Consider the following 23,926-nt stretch of genomic DNA (forward strand, 5'->3'; position numbering starts at 1 on the left):
TCTCAATATTACGATTCAATTTAATTTATATGAATATGGGGTAATGAGACTATAAGTGCAATTCACATATATCGTAATTGATATGATATATATCCTTCTGTACTCTATTCTTTTTAGTAAGAAATCAAGAAAAATATTGAAAAAGAAAGAGAACTTGGCTGACTGATTAGGCCTCCTTCTCGCCGAGGGCTCTCTCTTTTTGTGCAGGCCTTTGAGTGCACACATTTTTCACGTCAGTACCCTGGGTCATCGCTCCAGCGGTATAAATTTCACAGTACCTCAGTAAAAATGTTTCATCTACGGCTCCATTGTAGTTCTTGCTCCATGCATACAGAACGACGAGGCCACACTCAGGTTGGAGGAGTAACACCTCATATCCGGTCAGGATACCAGGAACAATGATTTCTCCAACTTTTAGTATCTTCTCTCCCTCCCCTCTTCTTCAATTCCCCACTCTGACTCTGCCCCCCAACACTTCTCTTCACTTGCCTACCACTTCCCCCTGGTGTCCCTTTCTTCCTTTTCTCCTCTCCAATCAGATTCCTTCTTCTCCAGCTCTTTACCTTTTCCACCTGTTACCTCCCAGCTTCTTACTTCAACCACACCCCCCCCCCCCACCCTCCTGGCTTCACCTGTCACCTAATTTGTACCCCTTCCCCTCCCCCATACTTAAAAAAAATTCTGCCTTCTTTTCCCTTTCTTTCCAGTTCTGACAAAAAGTCTTGGCTTAAAATGCTGTTTTGTTTATTCTCACCACATGTGCTGCTGGACCTGCTGTTTCTCCAGCACTGTGTGTGTTGCTCTGGATTTCCAGCATCTGCAGAATCTCTTCTGGTTGGGGAAATACATACCTTTTGTTTGTGGAATCATTTAGTGAAATGACTGCCTGGAAAGGAGAGAGGTAACAGGGAACAAATTCTTGCTTCAGTGCTGCTGTGATGTGCTATTTTATTTTTTTGAGGGGAAATGGTGATGACCCTGATGATATCAGTGAAAATATTTAAACCAAGTGATGCAGCAGGGAAAAGAAGCAATTTTGGATTAGGCAAATATAAAATGGCTTCTTTCTGTGCAAAAATGTTAAAGATTACATTTCTAGAGCCCAAAACTGATTGAGGTAATCTAATACTTGGAGAGTGGAGCATACAGCCCTCAGAAAGGAAAGAGATCAAAGGATCTGCCATCCTTAAGGCAGATAGAATAATTTGAATTTCCTCTCCTATGTTACTGCATTTTAAAGCTCTCTTTCCCCTCCAATGAGATGAAAGAAGTCTGACAGTGACAGACTGGAGATCTCTCAGAACAGTAAAAATGTGCTAAGGCATCCAGTCCCCGACCAGCGGGTGACCTGAAAGTAGAAAGTCTCCAGTTGCCACAGTTCACATTATGTGGGCCGCAGCGATCCGCCACGTAGAGTGAGCTTGGTCTGAGCGCTCGCTGCTATGTAGGTTCCGTATCAAGGCACTTCCACCGAGACAAGGCCACGCCCCGAAGTGTAAAACAAAACAGCTCATGAGATGATTAGTAATGGATCCTGTGTGGAGCAGCTCCGGGAAGGCCAGGCCACTCCAGCTCGGTTGGCTCTGAAGTTACAAAGGGGAAAGAGAGAGAGTCCTGCGACGTACAGAATGGGGCCAAGTCCTTTTCACCCCCTGCCCTTCTTCAGTCCATTCTGTGTCAGCACCAGAGGCAGCCTTTGACTCTTCAGTGATCAGAGATGGGAACCTGTCAACAACAGCAAGGGAAATTGTTATTGGAATTGGTTTATTATTGTCACATGTACTGAGATACAGCAAAGAGCTCATCTTGCATATTGTTGATACAGACCAGATCATTACACAGTGCCCTGAGGTAGAACAAGGCAAAACACTAATACAGAATAAAGTGTAACATCAACAAAAACATGCAATCCAAGTAAATGATAAAGTGCAAGACTATAATGAGGTGGAATGGGAGGAGTAGAGCCCCTCTTACCATACGAGGGAACTATCCAAATGGCTGCTAACAGCAGGGTAGGAGCTGCCCCTGAGCTTGCTGATGAGTGTTTTCAGGCTTTTGTATCTTCTGCCTGATGGAAGGGAGACTGCCCTGGGCATTCTGACCTTTGATTATGTTGGCTGCTTTGCTGAGGCAGTGAACAGTGCAGACGGAGTTCACGGAGGGGAGGCTGGTTCCTGTGATGTGCTGAGCTGTGTCCACCACTCTCTAGTTTGCTGTAGTCACGGGCAGAACGGTTCCATGCCAGGTCGGGATGCATCCAGACAGGATGCTTCCTGTGGTGCACTGACAGAAATTGGTAAGAGTTGATGGGGATATGCCAAGTTTCTTTAGACACCTGAGAAAGTAGAGGCCATTGCACCTACATGGTTGGGTAGTTGAAACATCCAACTCAGTTTTAAATATGTCCAGTGACTTGGCCTCCAGAGCCATCTGTGGCAATGAATTCCACTAATTCACCACCCTCTAGTTATAGAAATTCCTTATTCAAACTCATTCAGTAGAGGTTTCATCTATTAAAGTAACTCCTTACAGAAGGAATCCAACTGAAACAGCCAAGAGCTGCAGAGTTGGGGATGGAAATGTCGTGTGGATCAGGCCAGAGCGGACCTGGGGAGCCACAAGGGAAATACTTAACATTGGATTTCATTTCAGATCTTTCGAGGAACTGTACTCAGCTCTGGCCAATTTAGTGATGATAAACGAAGTTTGGAGGTAGTCCTGGTTAATATGCACTGTACCATCAGAGGGTGGACTACAAAGTCCTCCTATATATCCCCTGCCATTTAGAAATGGTTACAAGGTTTTCAAAACAAAACAAATTCTTCTGAGCTCAAAGGTTGTGACATTGGAGTTAAGACAGAAGTCAGGAACCATAGGCAGAAGAACGGGAGAAGGCAGGAGAATGGGATAGAGGGGGATAATAATTCAGCCATGGTGGAATGGTAGAGCAGACTTGTTGGGCAAATGGCTTAATTCTGCTGCTGTGTCATAAGGTTATAGTCATAGTGTAATACCACATGGAAACAGGCCCGCCAGTCCATCTGGTCCGTGCTAACCAAGAGGTTCCTTTTGCCTGCGTTTGACCTGTAACTTTCCAAGTTTCCCCATTCATGTGCCAACTCAACTATCTATTAAACATTGTTACTGCAGCAGCCTCAACTGCTTTCTCTGACAGCTCATTCCACATTAGTATGACCTTCCGTGTTGAAAAACAAGTTGCCCCTCAAGTTCCTATTACATCTTGCCCCTTACCTCAAACCTATACCCTGTAGCTCTTGATTTCCTGATTCTGGGAAAAAGATTTAGTCATTTCACAAGTGCAATTGGAACCAAGCTCCTGCATGGTTGGATGATTAGGGAGGGGGGGGGGGATCAATTAGAGTGTTCAAGAAGAGAGCAGTACACTTTAATCCTCAGTGTTCAAAGTTTAAAGTAGATTTACGATTAAAGTACACACATGTCACCATACACAACACTAAGATTTGTTTTCTTGCAGGCATTCACAGTAGAACAAAGATATACAAGAGAATGAAAGACTACACACAAAGTTAAACCTATAAGGATAGGGTAAGCAGTTCAGCCTTAGAATGATGGAATGGAGTTGAGGTGCGAATGTTTCAATGAGTAACTCACGAGGATGTTATCACTCACTGCACACATACCTAGTTCATCTGGTTACCAGCTCCAGTAAAGTGCAACAGTGAGGATGACAGAGCAGACAACAGTCCCCACTACACCCGCTGCGATGTGCCAAGGTGATCCTGGAACTGGGAAGGGTGTGGAAAGAGTGAGAAAATTAATATCATGTGGCTGAAGCATAGCAGTCGTTGTGCACTGCAGTAGCAAACTGGAGCACTCGAGTTAAAACTCCCCCAAGCCGGAACTGCAGCTGCTGTGGATAAAGCCATGGCTACCACACTGTTGTCACGGCAACAGGTTGAAGTTCCTCAATTCAAGGTCAGAGCCAAAGTAAATTTATCAATGCTTACACTCAGTGGCCACTTCATTAGGTACACCTGCTCAGTGATGCAAATACCTCATCAGCCAATCATATGGCAGCAACTCAATGCACAAAAGAATGCCGGCATGGCCAAGAGGTTCAGTTGTTGTTCAGACCAGAGACCAGAATGGGAAAGAAATGCGATCGAAGTGACTGTGACAGGGGAGTGATTGTTGGTGCCAGACAGGGTGGTTTGAGAATCTCAGAAACTGATCTCCTGGGATTTTGACATACAACAGTCTCTAGAGTTTACAGAGAATGGTGTAAAAAACACCCAGTGAGCAGCAGTTCTGTGGGTGAAAACACCTTGTTAATGACAATGGTCAGAGGAGAATGGTCACACAGGAAGGCGAAAGTAACTCAATTAACTATGTTACCACAGTGGTGTGCAGCAGAGTGTCTCTAAATGCACAGCACATCGAACTCTGAAGTGGTTGGGCTGCAGTACCAGAAGATCACACTGGGTTCCGTATCTGTACATGTTAAAGTGGCCACAGAGTGCACATCTCCATACACTATATTAACTTTTCATTTACTTTCTTTCAGTCAGTTAAGGAAAATAAACAAATACTATGCAGAAACAAAGACTGACAACCAACCAATGTGCAAAAGACAACAAATTATTCCAATAAAATACGAACAATGCTGAAAAATGAGTTGTAAAGTCTTTGAAATCAAGTGTGTAGGTTGTGGAATCAGTACAAAGTTGAGGTGATGGAAGTTACCCACACAGAGCCTGCACCACACAAATATACCCACGTAACAAATTAACCAACTAACCTGCTTGTCTCTGAAACGTTGCAGAAAACCAGAGCACCTAGAGCTCCACGCAGTCATGGGGAGAACGTAAAAACTCCTTACGGACACTGTTAGAATTGAATCCAAGTCAGTGGTGCCACAATAACCACAATGCCAAAGGGCCTGTACTGTTCCCTGTCCCATGGATAGGAAAAGTTTAGAACAATATGGGATAAACCTGAGCAACTGCAGCTGGCTTAAATGGAACCTTTAATCATTGTGGACTAGCCAGGCTGAAGAGCCTGTATGCATTGAGGGCTGTACGAGTCAAATCACAATGAATCTGAACCATTAGCAAGCAAACAGTATGTACAACCTGATGGCGTGAACAGACCATAAGATATAGGAGCAGAATAGGGTCATTTGGTCTATTGAGTGCTCCACCATTACATCATGGCTAATCCAATTTTCCTCTTAGCCCCAATCTTCTACCTATATCCCTTCATGTCCTGACCTATCAAGAACTCATCAACCGCTGACTAAAATATACATAAAGACTTGTCCTCCACAGCTGCCCATGGCAAAGAATTCTACAGATTCACCACTCTCTGGCTACAGAAATTTCTCTTCATCTCCATTCCAAAAGGACACCCCTCTATTCTGACTTACTCCCACCATAGGAAACATCCTCTCCACATCCACTCTATCAAGGCCCTTCACAGTTCGATAGGTTTCAATGAGGTCACCCTTCATTTTTCTGAATTCGAGTGAATACAGGCCAAGAGGCATCATATGTTCATATGACAAGATATCAACCTTGGAATAATTTTCATGAACCTTCGTTGAATCCTCTCCAGTTTCAAGTCAAGTCAAGTCAACCTTTACTGTCATTTCAATCATAACTGCTGATACAGTGCACAGTAAAAATGAGACATCGTTTTCCAGGACCATGGTTTACATGACACAGTACAAAAAACTAGACTGAACTATGTAATAAAAAAAAATACAGAGAAAGCTATACTAGACTACAGACCTACACTGGACTGCATAAAGTGCACAAAACAGTACCGGCATTACAATAAATAATAAACAGGACAGTAGGGCAAGGAGTCAGTCCAGGCTTCGGGTATTGAGGAGTTTGATAGCTTGGGGGAAGAAACTGTTATATAGCCTGGTCGTGAGAGCCCGAATGCCTCAGAGCCTTTTTTCCAGACGGCAGGAGGGAGAAGAGATTGTATGAGGGGTGCATGGGGTCCTTCATAATGCTGTTTCCTTTTCGGATGCAGCGTGTAGTGTAAATGTCCCTGATGGCGGGAAGAGAGACCCCGATGATCTTCTCAGCTGACCTCACTATCCACTGCATATTGTTCTAAACCTTTCCTATCCATGGGACAGGGAACGGTTCAGGCCCTTTGACATAGTGTTTATTGTAGCACCAGTGACTCGGATTCAATTCTAACAGAGTCCATAAGGAGTATTTACGTTCTCCCCATGACTGCATGGAGCTCCAGGCTCAATGTTTTCTGCAATGTTCCAGCATATCCTTTCTGAGAAAAGAGGCCCAAAACTGTTGACAATACTCCAAGTAAGACCTCACCAATGCTTTATAAAGTCTCATTATGACTTCCTTGCTTTTACATTCTAGTCCTCTGGAAATGATTGTGAACATCACATTTGCCTTCCACACCACCAACTCAACTTGCAAATTAACCTTTAAGGGATCTTGCATAGTTTTTTGTGTTTTTTCTTCATTTGGAGGAAGTCTCATTTCCTGACACTGTATTCCATTGGCCACTTCTTTGCACATACTCCTAATTCAAGTCCTTCTACGGCCTCTCTGCTTCCTAAAAACCACCTTTCCCTCCACCGATCTTCATATCATCTGCAAACTTTGCAACAAAGTCATGAATACCATCATCCAAATCATTGAGATATAACAAAAAAGTAATCAGTCCCAACACAGAACACACTCTGCAACACAACTAATCACCGGCAGCCAACCAGAAAAGGTCCCTTTATTCCCACTCTTTGCCTCCTGCCAATCAGCCACTGTTTTATCCATGCTAGAATCTTCCCTGTAATACCATGGGCTCGTAGCTTGTTAAGCAGCCTCATAGAAACATAGGAAACCTACAGCATTATACAGGCCCTTCGGCCACAAAGTTGTGCTGAACATGTCCCTACCTTAGAAATTACTAGGCTTACCTATAGCCCTCTATTTTACTAAGCTCCATGTACCTATCTAAAAGTCTCTTAAAAGACCCTATCATATCCGCCTCCACCACCATTGCTGGCAGCCCATTCCACGCACTCACCACTCGCTGCGTAAAAAACTTACCCTGACATCTCCTCTGTACCTACTCCCCAGCACCTTAAACCTGTGTCCTCTTGTGGCAACCATACCAGCCCTGGGAAAAAGCCTGTGACTATCCACATGATCAAATATGAGACACCTTTTCAAAGATCTTTTGAAAATTGAAGTCCACAACATCATCAATCTTCTCTTGTCTGTCCTGCTTGTTATTTCTTCAAATAACTTCAACAGATTTGTCAGGTAAGGTTTTCCCTTGAGGAAACCCTGCTAACTATAGCCTATTTTATCATCTGCCTCCAATAACCCTAAGAACTCATGCTTAATAATCAACTCCAACATCTTCCCAAACACTGAGGTCAGACTAACTGGCCTTAAGATTCCTTTCTTCTGCTTCTTTCCAGTCTTGAAGAGTGGAGTGACATTTGCAATATATATCCTTGGACATTAAGCTACTGGCTATAATCTTCTGTGATGCCTGCAACATCATACATGTCAATCTGCAACTGTTCTTCAAGTTGATCTACATTATTCTGTATACTGGACACATTCAAATAGAACACTTTCAATCTTTTGTTCACTGTTTTGAATTGACTTTATTATTAATAACTTTCAAATACAGGAGGAAAAAACCTCTTTACGTTACGTCTCTGTCTAAATGTGCAATGTACGATTCAATTTTGTCTGCCTTTTACATTGCAACTCATCCTGTTGACTGCAGTTTTGCCCCATCAACAGCCTCTCCTCACTACACATTGCCTATAAAACTTATTGCATTGAAATGTACACAGCTCAGGACCCCAGTTGCACCATACTCAACCTCTTGATTCCTAACTTGGACTAAGGTCTTATGAACATCTGCCCCCACAACATCGCCAGCAATTGTTCTGGCACCCTGGTTTGCATGCCCCTGCAACTCTAGTTTAAACTCCACCATGCAGCATTAATAAATCTTCCCATTAGGATATTAGTCCCCCTCCAGTTCAGATGCTCTGACTTCTAGGAATTTCTACCCACTAACCTCTCCTCCTTTTCCCCATTCTGGGTTCTCTCTCCTCTTCTCCCTCCGGTTTCCCTCCTCTTTTCTTTTCTCCATGTTCTATTCTCCTCTCCTACCAGCTCCTCCTTCTGCTCTTTACCATTTCCACCTATCATCTCCCAGCTTCTCACTTCATCCCTCACCCCCACACCATCCCCTTCACTTGCCAGCTCCTTCCCTACCTCCTTACTCTAGCTTCTTTCTCCTTCCGCTCCAGTCCTGTTGAAGGGTCTTGACAAGAAACGTCAACTGTTTATTCCCTTCCATAGAAGCTGCCTGACCTGCTGAGTTCCTCCAGAATTTAGTGTGTGTTGCTCTGGATTTCCAGCATCTGTAGAATCTTGAGTTTAAAATGCAAAAGCTCATGCTCCCAGTTGTGTATCTTGGGCAGTTAATGCAACGCTTGACTTTCATGCGTGGTACTTTGAAGCAGCCTTCATATAACTGGCTGAAAAAGGCAGAGCAAAGAGAGCGGACACCTCTCGGCTATGCCATTTCACACTGCCATACTCACAGAGAACGATGAATACAAAGGACACCGTCTCATTCAGGTGCCTGTCCCTCATGGCGCAGGTATAATTGTTGATGGGTCTGTGACCCAGGCTGAGTATGCTCCGTGTGTGGATGCTGCCATCCGTGCTGTTCAGGTTCTCCGTATGGGCGTACATGGTCAGCTGTTTCCCCAGCCCGTTCTCCCAGGTTACCGTTGGTTCTGGGAACCACCCAGATGACTCACAAACCAGAACAGAGAGGCCCTGGTTGGTGACATGAGAGCGAATGACTGGCTGTTCGCCAATGGCTGGAATAGAAGAGGACATATCTCAAAGTTCAAAGTAAATTTACTTTCAAAGAACATTCATGTTACTATATACTACCCTACGATTAAATTTCTTGAGGGCATTCAAAGCCTAATTTACTATCAAAGTATACAACTCTGAAATTCTTCTTCTCCAGATAGCCACAAAACCAATAAAGATCATCAACCCCCAAATCCCCCTCCCCACACAAAAAAAGAGAAAGATCAGGTGAAAAACACAGAATATAAAAAACTATAAGACTGGAAAAAAAAATCTACAGTCCAAGTCCACATCCAAAATGCAGAAAACCTGGGCAACACTATGGGCACTGCGGCAGACCTTTGCCTTGCCAGCAGCAAGCAATTCCCCAAAGATCAAAAGACAGTCTCTCCCCTCCGTCAGCAAAGCGATCCTCGAAACATCAAAAGGTCTCCCCTCTCTGGCAACAGAGCGATCCCACCAGTGATAATGTTGCGATGGCATGTATCCTGAACCCCCAAGGATGGAGACAACACAGAACTTTCAGCCCACAATGTCCTGTCAACTTATTAACCTACTCAAAGATCAATCCAACCCATCCCTCTCACATAGCCCCCCCATTTTTCCTTAAAATATATGCCTATGAGTTTCTTAAAAGTCTCTGACATGAGAGATGTTGCCCCGCCCACTCATGCTCAATGGCTTAATGACATCATGGCCTGTTTGGACCTCGAAAAAATTCATTATTCAGTTCTCAATTCGGATCTAAAGTTCCATAAGGTCTGGGGACCTTTTATCGAGTACTTACATAACCTTCCTCTTGACTAGGGTTTTTTTTTCTTTTCAGTTCCTTGCTTTCAGCTCCTTTTTTTTCTGGTAGAAGGCATTATTACCCCTGTTGCTGAGTGTATTCACAGTCTGGGAGTTTGGCTGTCCTGACTTATACTCTCTATGTTGTGTTGTGGTTGGTCTGGAGTTGCTGTTGTTTTTTCTTGTGTTGTGGGGCTTGGGGAGGACACTAAGCTTACTTGTCTTTAATTTAGGCGCTTTTTTTTTGCTAAATTCTCTTCCTTTGTAGCATATTGTTATTGTATGCTTAATTTTGCACTGTTTTAATGTTCCTCATTGGGATTTGGGGTTTTTAATTTGTAAAATGTTTTGAAAAAACTAATTAAAAAATTAAAAAAAAAAGTCTCTGACATATCTGCCTCTACCACCACCCGTGACAAGTCATTCCACACATCCACCCCCCTCCTTACCTCTGACATCCCCTTATACTTTTCTCTAACCACCTTAAAAATAAGCTCCCTTACATTAGCCATTTCCGCCCTGAGAAAGATCTCTTGCTATCCACTCGACCTCTGCCTCTCAAGTCATAAGCCCATAAGGCACAGGAGCAAGAATAAGGCCATTCAGCCGATCAAGACTATTCTACCTTTCCATCATGGCTGACTTACTGCCCCCTTCACCCCATTCACTTGCCTTCTCTTCATAACCTTTGACACCATTAATAATCAAGAATTTAAAGTCAAAATCAAGTCCCCTCTCATCTTCATTTTGCGTCAAAGAAAATGCCCTAGGTTGCTCAACTTTGACACAAGAAATGCTCCCTAATCCAGGCAGCATCCTGGTAAACCTTCCCTGCACCTTCGCTAAAGCTTCCACATCCTTGCTATAATGACCCAATCAGAACCGAACACTATAGTCTAAGAATGATCTATAAATGTCCACAACCTTTCCAAGCATTCAGTTTTCAAACTTTAGTGCCCTCAAGAAGATGGCAACAACAATTTGATGGTACAGCGAGGCCATATCAGAGAGAAGTTAAGAGCCACTGACACTCCAGTGAGACTGGAGTCACACAGAGTCCCAAAGCCTCATTCTCTGAAGGATGCGAATGTGATGACTAATATAACGGACACAAGATTTTCCCCCTCACCTGGTCTCACCTATCACCTGCTACCTCGTACTCCTTCAACAAACTCCCTATTCTGGCTCCTTCCCTCTTCCTTTTCAGTCCTGAAGAAGTCTTGGCCTGAAACATTGACTGTTTATTCCTCTTTGTGGATGCTGCCTGACTGGCTGATGATTCTCCAACATTTTGTGTGTTACTTTGGATTTCAGACATCCACTCGCCCTCCCCCAAACTACAACATCACTGTTTTATTATTTCATGTCAGTCACCTTTTGTACAGCAACACTGCACCTTTGTGGACAAAATAAGTATTTTAAAGAATACTTATGCTTACTGCGTTTTTATCTATTTGCTGTGTTAGATCTGGTATAACAATCATTTGTCCTCCTTTACGCCTCCCTACTGATGAATGACAACAAACAGCCTGTAATCTTTAATCTGCAGAATCACTTGAGCTTATAAAATATTTTTTAAGAAAGCAGTCTGGATTATTTAATAAACTGTTTCAAATTCACAGCCAATATGAATTAATGTCTAGATGTCTTGCGCTGTTCTGCACTGTTTTGTAACTTAGTGAGCATACCCAACACATACTAACAAGCCTTTGCTGGCTAAACTACATCAGTTAGTCATGCAATGCATATAAATTTCGTTCTGGAAGTTTGAAACCTTGAATTATAGAACTTGGAGTTTCAGCATGAGAGGTTACTGAGTAAAAGTGCCTATTTGAGAAAACATTCCCCACACTTTGCCTCCTTCTGCCCTTTTATTCCCATTTAAATACCATAAGACATAAAAGTAGAATTAGACTGTTCGGCCCATCAATTCTGTTCTGCCATTCCATCATGGTTGTGTTATTAACTCTCTCAACCCCATTCTCCAGCCTTCTCCCTGGAACTTTTGATGCCCTGACTAATCAAGAACCTATCAACCTCTTTGAATATACTCAATGGCTTCACCTCCACTACCATCAAGGACAATGAATTCCACAAACATGCCAGCCTCTGGCTAAAGAAATTCCTCCCCTTTTCTGTTCTGAAGGGATGAACTTTTACCCTGAGGATGTGTCCTCTGGTTTTAGACTTCCACCCCATTAAAGGAAACACCCTCTCAATGTTCACTACCATAATGACTCAAAGCTATAGTACATGTCAGAACGAATTGACTGAAGGCGAGCTAAAGTTCTCAAGTTCTGGTTATTGTACTACTGTGCAATATGATGGCTCATAACAAATTATAGGACATAAATAATAGAAGAAATCGGCAGCTCCTACCTCTTACGCTCAACACAATCTCTGCTTCGTTGCTATGGGATCGACTAAAGACATGAAGTTTGTAGACTCCAGAGTCCAATAGAGACACATTCATCAGTCTCAGGGACACGTTCCCTTCAGGGATCTCAAGGGCAAACACCTCTACTCGACCTTGATAGCTGGGATCTTGCTCTATTTGAGTAACTGAATAATTGTAGATTAGTTTCATTGTATCCATCTTTGTCCAACTGAAGGTGGTGGAGTTGGCATCATCTGGTGAAGAGTAATGGCACTGGATGACAAGATCTTCTCTGACCTTCTTAACTATATGGTACTTCATACATTTCACCCCCGCCTGACCTGCAACAAGTGATACAGAAGGTCAATGTATGCATTCCCAAATCCTAACCAATACCTAGGTGTTCAAAGTAGTATTATTATTAAAGTACCTATATATCACCATGTATTACCCTGAGATTCAATTTCTTGCAGGAATTCACAGTAAATACAAAGAAACACAATAGAATCAATTAAAAAAAAACTACAAAGACTGACAAACGACCAATGTGTAAAAAAAACCCCATCAAAAATAAATAAATATATAGTGAGAATCCTTTAAAGTGAGTCCATCGGTTGCAGAATCAGTTCAGTGTTGAGGTGAGTGAAGTTCACGCCAGGTCAGGAGCCTGATGGTTGAAGGATAATAACTGTTCCTGAACCTGGTGGTGTGGTGAGAAGAGAGCATGGCTGGGTGGGGGTCCTTGATAATGGATGCAGCTTCCTTGCGGCAGCCCCTCTTGTAGATGTGCTCAATGGTGGGGTGGCAGCAGGATTAAGGTCAGTACAAATTCTATCAGTGATATTGCACTCGGAAAAACCAGACATTGTGAAAATATGAGATGAACACTGGAGGATTTATATAGGGTACAAGGAAAAGGCTGAAATATTAAAAACATTTCATAAGGGAACATAGTTTTAAGGTGATTGGAGAAACAAATAGGGGATTTATGTTATTACAACAAAAATCTGAGGCACAAAGAGAATTGGGAGTCCTTATTCAAGATTCCCTGAAGATTAATTTGCAGGTTGAGTTGGTGGTGAGAAAGGCGAATGTAATGTTGGCATTCATTTCATGAGGCCTAGAATATAAAAGCAAGGATGTAATGCTGTCCTGATGATGAATCTTGGCCTGAAATGTCAATTATACTCTTTTCCATAGATGCTGCCTGGCTTGTTGAGCTCCTCCAGCATTTTGTGTGTGTTGCTTACAACGTTGAGACTTTATAAAGCATAGGTGAGACCTCACCTGGAGGGAGTATAGTGAGTAGTTTTGGATCACTTATCTTAGGAAGGATGTGCGTTACAATAGAGAAGGTTCAAAGGAGGTTCACAAAAATGATTCCAGGACCAATTAACTTGCCCAGTTGAGAGGAAACAGGAGCACTGGAGAAAACCTGTGCATTCCATGGGTAGAGTATACAGAGACTTCCTACAGAGATTGCTGAAATTGAACTTCCTACTCTGACGCTCTGAGCTGTAAAAAGAGTCATGCTAACCGCTAGGCTGCTGTGGTGCCTTACATCTAACCACGTGGGATTATAGGTTGTAAAATGAGAAATCTGGCTAAATATGAGGATATGAATGGATTCTCTACATCCCTGGTCGTGGAGGAGACTTGTTCAGACAGGTGGAGCAGACAGGTGAAATTCTGTTTTAGCAAGATGAAGAAAGGCAATATAAACCGCAGGGCCTAATTCTCAGAGAGATGCCAGAACAGAGATGATCTAGGGTACATGATTATTGCTTGTGAAATGGCACACAAGGTTGAGAAAGTGTTTAAGACCTTGGGCTTTAATAAAGAAGAGACATTGAGTCAAAGAGCAAGGAGATCATGATGAATCCTGAGAAAAAAAGCACAGGTTCATCCACAACTGGAGAACTGTGTTACACACTTTAAGGTATGAAGACTTGAGAGCATTCAAAAGAGATTTACCCAAATAATTCCACAGAGGAGGAACTTCAGTTCTGTGGATGGATGGGAAAAGCTGGGATAAGACCATAAGGAGCAGAATTATGCCATTTGGTCCTTCTAGTCTGCTCTACCATTCCATCTCTGTAACCTTTGACACCATCAGTGACCCTCATTCTTCTCTAGCCCAAAATTATCATGTTGACCCTTTTATTTCAGGGATTATTCTCTTAATCTCGTCTGGATCACTTCCAATGCCAGCACATCCTTGCTTAGATAAAAGTCACAAAACTCCTGATGATACTTATTTTCCTTAGAACAGAGGAGATGGAAGGAGATCATTAAACAGTCAAGAAAAACCATATCCATCAGGTGAGGAATCAAGGGCAGGCAGAAAAGAATCAAAATGATTGGCACAGGAACCAAAAGTAAGTTGAGGAATAGACTCGTTTATGTTGTGGTTTAAGCTTTAAAACAAACTTCAGAAGCATGACTGTTAGCAAAAGCTTTTCAGGGTTGGTGACCCATGCTCAATTCTCGCTGCTGTCTGTGAGGAGTTTGAACGTTCTTCTTGTCTTTGTAGGTTTCTTCTGAGTGCTCCAGTTTCCTCCCACATGCCAAAGATGGCAGGTTAGGGTTAGGGAGTTGTGGGCATGTTGGGTTGCCGCCGGAGGCCTGGCGACACTTACAGGCAGCCCATGGACCGCTGGTCATTGAAGCAAACGATACATTTCACTGTATGTTTTGATGTACATGTGACAAATAAAGCTATTCTTTCATCTATAAGAGATAGAATTCGTAGCTGGGGTAATGTTCAAGATGATTGAGTCAATATGACAATGTACCAGGGAGAGGTGATACTGGAATTCAGACTGGAAAAGTGTGAAGTCATTCATTTTGGATGGCCAAATTTGAAGACAGAATACTGGGTTATTTCTGCCAAGGAACAAGGTAAATCCATCACTGCTGCCAAAGCGTTTTGGCCTGAAACGTCTACTGTACTCTTTTCCATAGATGCTGCCTGGCCTGCTGAGTTCCTCCAGCATTTTGTGTGTGTGTTGTTTGGATTTCCAGCATCTGCAGATTTTCTCATGTTTGTGATATAGGATTGTTGGCAGGATTCTTGGCAGTTTGAAGGAACAGAGGGGTCCTGGAGTCCACATCCATTGATCCCTCGAAGTTACATGCAATTTGATATAGTTCAAAAGGTGTATGGTGTGTACACCATTCTTTGAGGGACTGAATTCAAGAGAGATGAGGTAATGTTGCAGCTCAACGAAACTCCTGTTACAGCACACTTGGAATATTACGTTCGGTTCTGGTTACCTCATTATAGGAAAGATGTGGAAGCTTCAGTGAGGGTCCAGTGGAGATTTAACAGGATACTGCCTGGATGAGAGAGAATGTCTTGTGAAGATAGGTTAAACAAGTGAGAGTTCTTGTTTTTGGAGCAAAGGAGAATGAGAGATAACCTGATAGAAGAGCACAAGATTAGATTAGATGTCTTAGATTAAGTAGACAGAGACTTTTTCCTAGGGTGGAAATAGTTAATACAAGGGGACATAATTTTAAGGTGACTGGAGGAAAGTATGGGGGAATATGAGTGGTAAGTTCATTATGTAGAGTGGTGCGGGTGTGAGACAGCCCACCAGGAGTGGTAGTAGAGGCAGATACATTAGAGGCTTGAAAAGACTCTTAAGCACATAGATGGAGGGTTATGTAGAGGAGAAAGTTAGGGTGATCTTAGAGATTGCTACAATATGGTGGGATGAAGGGCTGTAATAATGGTGTGAAGGTGTTGATAGATGCATAGACGTGGACACAGTTACGCACCTTTATCACCGGCAACAACCTGCACTGTGATCAGTAACATGACAAAGCCAACAAGTGAAATGGAGAGAGGAGACATTCTGCGGAAAGAAAAGAACAATTAGCGCCACAGAAAACCTGAGCTCAAAGTTAGCATGATCTGTGTTCTAACCTGTATTCAAATATTCCTTGGAAATCCAAGTAAAACACAAAATGTTAGAAAAACTCAGCAGGCCAGGCAGCATCTAGGAAAAATAAAAGAGTACAGTCAACGTTTCAGCAGGACTGGAAGGCTGAATGGCCTGCTGAGTTCCTCCAGCATTGTGTGTGTTGTTCAAATAGTCTTTCCCTATTTAATTAACCACTTAATTAAGACCACCGATCACAAGAGACAGGAACAGAATCGGTCCATTTGGGCCATTGAGTCTGGTCCACCATCTCTCCTGGGTGATTTATTATCATGCTTAACCCCATTCCCCTGCCTTCTCCCCACAACCTTTGGCACCCTTCCTAACAACACTTATTTACCAACTTCCACTTGAAATATACCCTATTACTTGGTCTCCGCAGGATTTTGTCAATGAATTCCACAAATTCACCACTCTCTTTCCAAGGACAAACCTCTTCATCTCTGTTCTAAAGGGTCTTCCATCTACTTTGACACTATACCTTTTGTTCGATGGGTGTGGTGTAGGGGGGTATGGGGAAGAGGGGACAAGGGTGAGCAAAGGGGTGAGGGGACAGTAAAAGTGAAGGAATGAGAGGTTGGGGAAGAGACAGAGAGTACACACACATACTGACACTTCGTCTTGTTTTTGTGGGCACACTGCAGCATGAAGAATACTTCACAGTTTGTGAGCTTATACACAGATTCCCACTGCATCAGGCACTGATTTTTGTCTAAGTCAGTATTAGTCAGAATGTCTGGCCATTCTCTGGCCTCTCTCAATTCTATGAGTGACAAGGCTTTATCACTCAGAACTGCTGCTCTCTGTAGACTCCAGCGAACCGTGCTCCATAGCAAAGAAAGCCCAACAGTGTCTCCACTTTCTGCGAAGGCTGAGGAAAGTCCATCTCCCACCCCCCATCCTCATCACATTCTACAGGGGTTGTATTGAAAGCATCCTGAGCAGCTGCATCATTGCCTAGTTCGGAAATTGCACCATCTCGGATCGCAAGACTCTGCAGCAGATAGTGAGGTCAGCTGAGAAGACCATCGGGGTCTCTCTTCCCGCCATCACGGACATTTACACGGCACGCTGCATCCACAAAGCAAACAGCATTATGAAGGACCCCATGCACCACTCATACAATCTCTTCTCCCTCCTGCCGTCTGGGAAAAGGCTCCGAAGCATTCAGGCTCTCATGACCAGACTATGTAACAGTTTCTTCCCCCAAGCTATCAGACTCCTCAATACCCAAAGCCTGGACTGACACCTTGCCTTATTGTCCTGTTTATTATTTATTGTAACACCTGCACTGTTTTGTGCACTTTACGCAGTCCTGTGTAGGCTTGTAGTCTAGTGTAGCTTTCTCTGTGTTTTTTTTTGTGTAGTTCAGTCCAGCTTTTGTACTGTTGCATGTAACACCGATATCCTGAAAAACATTCTCATTTTTACTATGTACTGTACCAGCAGTTATGGTTGAAATGACAATAAAAGTGACTTGACTTGAAAATCCCAGGAGGTCAGCAGTTTCTGAGATACTCAAACTATCCCATCTGGGACCAACAGACATTCCATGGTCAAAGGTACTTAGATCATATTTCTTCCCTATTTTGATGCTTGGTCTGAACAACAATTGAACCACTTGACCATGTCTGCATGCTTTTATGCAGTGAGTTGATAACATGATTGGTCAATTAGATATTTGCATTAACAAGGAGTACAGGTGTACCTAATAAAGTGGCCAGTGAGCATATATTCTATTGCTATCAGAAATCGAGTAAACAACTTGAAATAGAGTGACACTAACAACACTGTAAATAGCTGCAAAGAAAATAGAAACCAGACTGTTCAAAGGCGCTTTGTTGCATGGATTAGTCTCTTCATCAAATGAGATCATTACCTCTTTGTCTGTATGGATTTGTGTTCTTAATGGCCTCATCAAAAATCTGATCACAGTTTTGCAATATTCAAACTTGACTCCCAGTGTCTTTTTAGTTAGGGAGTGTGTTCCAGACTAACAATCATTCCACAGTCAAACTCACTCAGATCACATTTCTTCCCCATTCTGATGTCCAGTTGGAACAACAACTTCCGTCTTTGCGTGAGGTCCTTTAAACATTACCATCCAAGATGTGCTCCAATTTCAAGGTCATGCCCTCCTTGACAATCAAGCAGAACAAATGAAACATGTTGCAATGAAAACTCGATGCCTCCTTTCACGGTAGGCAGACTCAGCTCGATCTTCCTGGCAAAGTCGACATGACCGGAACAGAAGCCTGGGAATTAGACCAACAAATATACCGATCCAGGGCAACACTCTGATTCTGTTAGCGAAATTCACACACTGCTTACACAACAAGCTATTTTCGTTCACCCGATAAATCAGATACCAACAAACCAAATGGCATGAAAACTAAATAAAGAATACACTGTTTTACTAAATTGAGACTAGATTAGGCATCAGATTCCCACACACATAACAGAACAATCAGACCAATTACCTAATGTTTGTCCTTGGTGCCTGCTCTGAGATTAATTTGCTTCCACTCAAGTTGAAGTGGGCGATGAGGGACACAGCCAGTCTGACATAGGGTTGGAGTTGTTCGATGGTGTGGCTGAGGTTGTGAGGAAGTTAATCTACTCCTATTTTATGGTGCAAGGCAGCCGTCCTCTATAAAGTCATGTGCAAACATAGCTGACACATTGGCAAACACTCTCCACAAAGGACCTGCCGTGATAGACAAATGGGCTTAGGCTCAACCCTCTCAACCCAATTCTTCTAACTTCACGCCTTAACTTTTGATGCCCTGACTAATTAAGAATCTATCAGCCCCTCCCCCTTCAAACATACCCCATTACTTGTCTTCCTTTGCTTCCTGTGGAACTGAATTTCTCCTCATCTGTTCTAAATGGACATCCCTGTATTCTGAGACTGTCCCCTCTAGTCCTGGACTCTCACACAAGAAGAAACATCCTTTCCACCCCATCTAGAACTATCAATATTTCATTGGTTTGCATGAGATACCCCTCTCATTGTTCTAAACCCTAGTGAGTACAGCCATGATGGAATTAGGAGCAGACTTGATGGGCCAAATGGTTTAATTCTACTCCTATGTCTTACGATCAGAAAAAATCTTCGAGCAGATGGTCCTGCCTGACAACCAGCTCGGATCCAAGACGGAGGTGTAATCCAACACCCAACATCCAACACGCCTGAGGAGTTGCCCTGCTCACTCCACGCGGGAAAGGAATTAGAAACTGTGTCCTAAAATCCAACCCATCTCACTGGATAACATAACCCCAACTGAAGGTCAACTTTGCAGCCTGTAACGTTTGATCTCTGAGAGATACTGTAAGTAGCCACTGAGCCAGAGGAAGGTTTGATTCAAGATTATTGATTGATTAATGTCATTTCCTGTACACATGTGTAAATAGCGAAGTAATTGTTACTCCAGATCCAATGTAGTACAAAAGAAAACACAAGATAAAGTAACAATAAAAAAATACATCTACATATACATAAGAAAGCTTATATACATAGATTGGTCCTATGTCCATGAAATGAAATTAGGCACAGGAGTGTCTGTACATAAGGTGACTGCCAGGAAATCATAAAGTAGTGGAGGTTGAGGGGTTAGTGTGTGGAGGTGTTCAGCCTTACTACTTGGGGAAAATTTATTTTGAGTCTGGTGGTCTGATCTCTAAAGGTTACTGTAAGTCACCATCCATCAAGAGGTTTGAACTCTGAGGATTAGTGTAAATAGCCGTCGGGCCAGGGGAAGGACAGCATTAGGTGCTTGAACAGGACAACTTTGGCATCACCACAGTCAACAAAACAAGATGTGCCAATGAAGGGCAAACTGATGAAACGGCCAAAGACCGTACCTCCTTCTGGGTAGGAATACCAACAATCAAGGATATAATCTTAAGTCAACTCCGCCATGTATGGTCCCAAACCTGCTTAAGAAAGGAGGAGTGTTGGCCACGGGGCTATCAATGCGGGGTAACAAGTGTTCCTGAACTTTGTGGTACAAATCCTGAGGCTTCTCTACCACCTTCCTGATGGCAGCAGCGGGAAGAGAGCATGTTCTGGGTGGTGGTGGTCCGATGATAGATGCTGTTTTCCTGCGACAACACTTAGACAATGTTTCTCCCTTGCAGCATCAGGCACACAATACAAGGTCTGGCTGAATGCCTAGAGTACTGTGCAAAAGTTAGGCATATGTACAGTATATAACTAGGGTGCCTAAGACTTTTGCACAGTGTTGTAAATCTGGCAGGAGCAAAGGGTGTTGGGAAAGGCAAGAGCGGAGTGCTCCAGGAGGGGTGTGGGACAGGTGTCTGAGAAGGAGTACAAGGGCACCCCCAGCTCTGAGACAACAGGCAAAGTAATTTGATTCCAAACAATTGGTTTATTGATCAATACAGAATGTCTCTCTGATGCTCCCTGCCGTCTTCCCACTTTCAGTCCACAATAGAGACCCATATCAAGTTTGTCACATGTCATGATTTAAGATGGTGCTGGTGATATACAGTGATGACTGATCGACATCAAAAAACAAAACAAGCAAAATTACTAAATATCTTACTAATAATACTTTATTAATAACAATCACCGCTAACAATGGTAAGGTCGGCAAAAGCATGGGTGAGAAATGATTGAGGAAAACGGAGGTGCTGGGAAGGCATGTTCGAAGCAAACAAAGGTGGAGGCTGGGTCGAAGCAGAGCTGTGGCAAATGCGAGAGTGAGAAAAGTCCTAATGTCTAATTAATTTAAGTAGTTGGCTGAATTGGGAAGGTTGTGTACAGGCTGAATCATGGGACAGAGTTTAGGCCCCAGACCGGGGAGGTCAGGAATGACTGATGCTTGAGCGATTTAAGCCCCACGCCAGATTGAAAAGGTCGGGGTGTTTGCACCAGAGGTGAGCAGCAGTTCAGTTCTGCTCACTGTTCCACGACGTTTACTCAGCTCTGCACTGAACTAATCCCTTTCCAAAAGATTTTTAGTGCTCAAGAGCAAAGTATCCAATAAACAAAAAATTAATGCCTAGCTTTGTCTTTCTATTTGCTTACTTTTACTGATTCTGCAATTTGTTTTCTTATCTCTTTCGCAATATTGACTGTTTGGACTTTTTTTTATAAACAGGTTCTACTGGATTTTTGTTTTGTGACTGCTATAAGAATGTGGATCTCAAAGTTGTGTGGAGTATTGATACTTGAAAAGTACTTTGAACTATATTTTTTTTGTTAACAGCAGTTCAGTGCAATGCATAAAATTACTACAGTACTGTGCAGAAGTCTCAGGCACCCTAGATATAGAGATTTCAGTTAACAGGACGTTTACTGTGGACTTTTAATCACTTGCAGCACTCATTTTGATGCAAGTAAGTATAGTTTGCTTCCAATCCAATGGTGTGAAGATTGATTTCTCCAATTTGCAAGAGATTTTCCCCCTTTGTCTTTCCTCTTCAATTCCCCACTCTACCACTCTACCCCCCCTTACCTATCACCTCCCCCAGTGTCCCCCCTCCTTCCCTTCCTCCCATGGTCCATCCTGCTATCAGGATCCTTCTCTCGCTACTTGCCTTTTCCACCTATGACTTCCCAGTTTCTTCCTTCATCCTCCCTTCCCCACCCACCTGGCTTCACATTACCTTCTAGCTTGACCCCCTGCCCTTCCCCCTACCTTCATATTCTGTTATCTTTCCTTTTTCTTTCTAGTCCTGCTGACAGGTCTTTGCCTGAGACATTGACTGTTTATTTCTTTCCATAGATGCTGCCTGACCGACTGACTTCCCTCAGCATTTTGTATGTGTTACTCTGGATTTCCCCGGCATCTGCAGAATCCCGTGTCATCATCATTAAAAAAAAGTACAGCTCAGAAATCGGCACTTCGGACCAGCTGGTCCATGGACTCCAATCGATGTGCATTGGGACCATAGCTTTCCATACCCCTACCATCCATATACCTACCAAACTTTGTTTAAGCGTTAAAATCGAGCTTACATGCACCACTTGTGCTGGCAGTTCGTTCCACACTCTCACCACCTTCTGAGTGAAGAAGTTTCACCTCATGTTCCCCTTAAACTTTTCACATTTCCCCCTTAACCCATGACCTCTGGTTGTAGTCCTACCCGACTTCAATGGAAAAAGCCTGCTTGCCTTTACCCTCTCTATACCCATCATCATTTTTATTATACCTCTATCAAATCTCCTGCCAATCTATATTCCAGGGAAGAAAGTAAAGATTGAATAGGTCAGGACTTATTACTCAGGCTCTTCAGACTCGGCAATATCCTTGTAAATATTCTCTACTCTTTCAACCTTTCCTGTCGATAGGTGACTAAAATTGCACACAACACTCCAAATTCAGCCTCCCCAGCATCTGCAGAATCCCTCATTTTATATATATAGTTTGCTTGATTGATACTGGAGATTGGAGACTATTGGGGTTATTGGATCCATTCAATTCACAGGCTACCTTCTGAGAAGTACAATGTATTGGAATTTGAAGGATTGTGTTTGCTTTTGAAGAAATACAGAAGACAGTCGACAGTGTATGAAAAGATTTGTAAGATAATCTCTTCACACTGCACATGTGACCTACTCTTTTCATCGTGTTCTTTGTTTCTCAAGCAGTTCCTCAATAATAGGATGTGGTCTTGGGGTACTTGGAGGCACAAGATAAAATAAGCCAAAATCAGCATGGTTTCCTCAAGGGAACATCTTGCCTGACAAATCTGTTAGAATTCTTTGAGGAAACAACAAGCAGGATAGACAAAGGAGAATTGGTGGATATTGTGTACTTGGATTTTCAGAAGGCCTTTGACAGGAGGCTGCTTAGCAAGATAAGTGCCCCACTGGTTAAGAAAGACTCTAAAAGCAAACCAGGAAATTATAGGCCAGTCACTCTGACATCATTTGCAGGGATGTTATTGGAAGGTATTCTATGGGAGTGAATATTTAAGTATTGGAATAGACATGAACTAATTAAGGATGGTCAGCATAGTATTGCGTGTGTTAGGTCATGTCTAACCGATCTTACAGAGATTTTCAAGGAAGTTTCCAGGAATGTGTTTAAGGCAAGGCAGTGGAAGTTGTTTACATGGCATTTGACAAGGTTCTGCATGAGAGGTTCATCAGGAAGGTTCAGTTGCTTAGCGTTCAAGATGAGGCGGTAAGTTGGACTACACATTGGCTTTGTGATGAAGCCAAAGAGGGCTGCTGGATGTTTGCCTTTCTGACTGGAGATGTCACTAGGGGAGTGCCACAGGGACTGGTGCTGGGTCCATTGTTGTTTGTCATCTAGATCAATAATCTGGATGAGAATGTGGTTAACTGCATCAGCAAATTTGCAGATGACCCCCAGATTGGTGGGGGGGGGGGGTGGGTGTAGTGTACAGCAACAGAGGCTATCGTTGCTTGCTATGGGATCTGGATCAGCTGGAAAAATGGCAGATGGAATTTAATGCAGGGAAGAGTGAAGTTTTGCACTTCAGTTGGACCAACTAGGGTAGGTCTTGAATAGTAGGGCACGGGAGAGAGTGGTAGAACAAAGGGATCTGGGAATACAGGTACATTATTCATAGAAAGTGGCAGATGGGTCATGAAGAAATCTTTTGGCACATTGGCCTTCATAAATCAAATACAGAAGATGAGAAGTTGAAGTTGTATAAGACATTGGTGAGGCCAAATTTGGAGTAGAGTGTGCAGTTTTGGACATTTACCTACAGGAAAGATGTAAACTAGATTGAAAGAGTACAGAGAAAATTTACAAGGATGTTGGCAGGACACGTAGGGAAAGGTAGAATAGGTTGGGGCTTTATTGCTAGAGTTTAGGAGAATGAGGGGAGATTCGATGGAGGTATACAAAATACTGAGGGGCATAGATTGGGTAAATGCAATGCTCTTGAACCAGAGGGGAGTGCACTGGACTATTAATGATTTG

The 23,926-nt window shown here is 42.9% G+C and overlaps 1 protein-coding gene across 1 annotated transcript in view; it reads right to left on the reverse strand.

Moving 5' to 3' along the window:
- Positions 1-931: 931 nt before the first annotated feature.
- Positions 932-23,926, reverse strand: part of LOC132402591 (butyrophilin-like protein 8) — a 43,427-nt gene continuing 20,432 nt past the window's right edge. Inside the window, exons 2-6 of the mRNA XM_059985489.1 lie at positions 15,835-15,911; positions 12,054-12,392; positions 8,603-8,887; positions 3,663-3,767; positions 932-1,725 (exon numbers count right to left, since the gene is read on the reverse strand). Coding sequence (XP_059841472.1) covers positions 3,676-3,767; positions 8,603-8,887; positions 12,054-12,392; positions 15,835-15,910 — 792 coding nt within the window. The 5' untranslated portion in view covers position 15,911 and the 3' untranslated portion in view covers positions 932-1,725; positions 3,663-3,675. The remainder of the gene's footprint in view (positions 1,726-3,662; positions 3,768-8,602; positions 8,888-12,053; positions 12,393-15,834; positions 15,912-23,926) is intronic.

Source organism: Hypanus sabinus, chromosome 12 (assembly GCF_030144855.1).
Source record: "Hypanus sabinus isolate sHypSab1 chromosome 12, sHypSab1.hap1, whole genome shotgun sequence".
In the NCBI taxonomy this organism is placed as follows: Eukaryota; Metazoa; Chordata; class Chondrichthyes; order Myliobatiformes; family Dasyatidae; genus Hypanus; species Hypanus sabinus.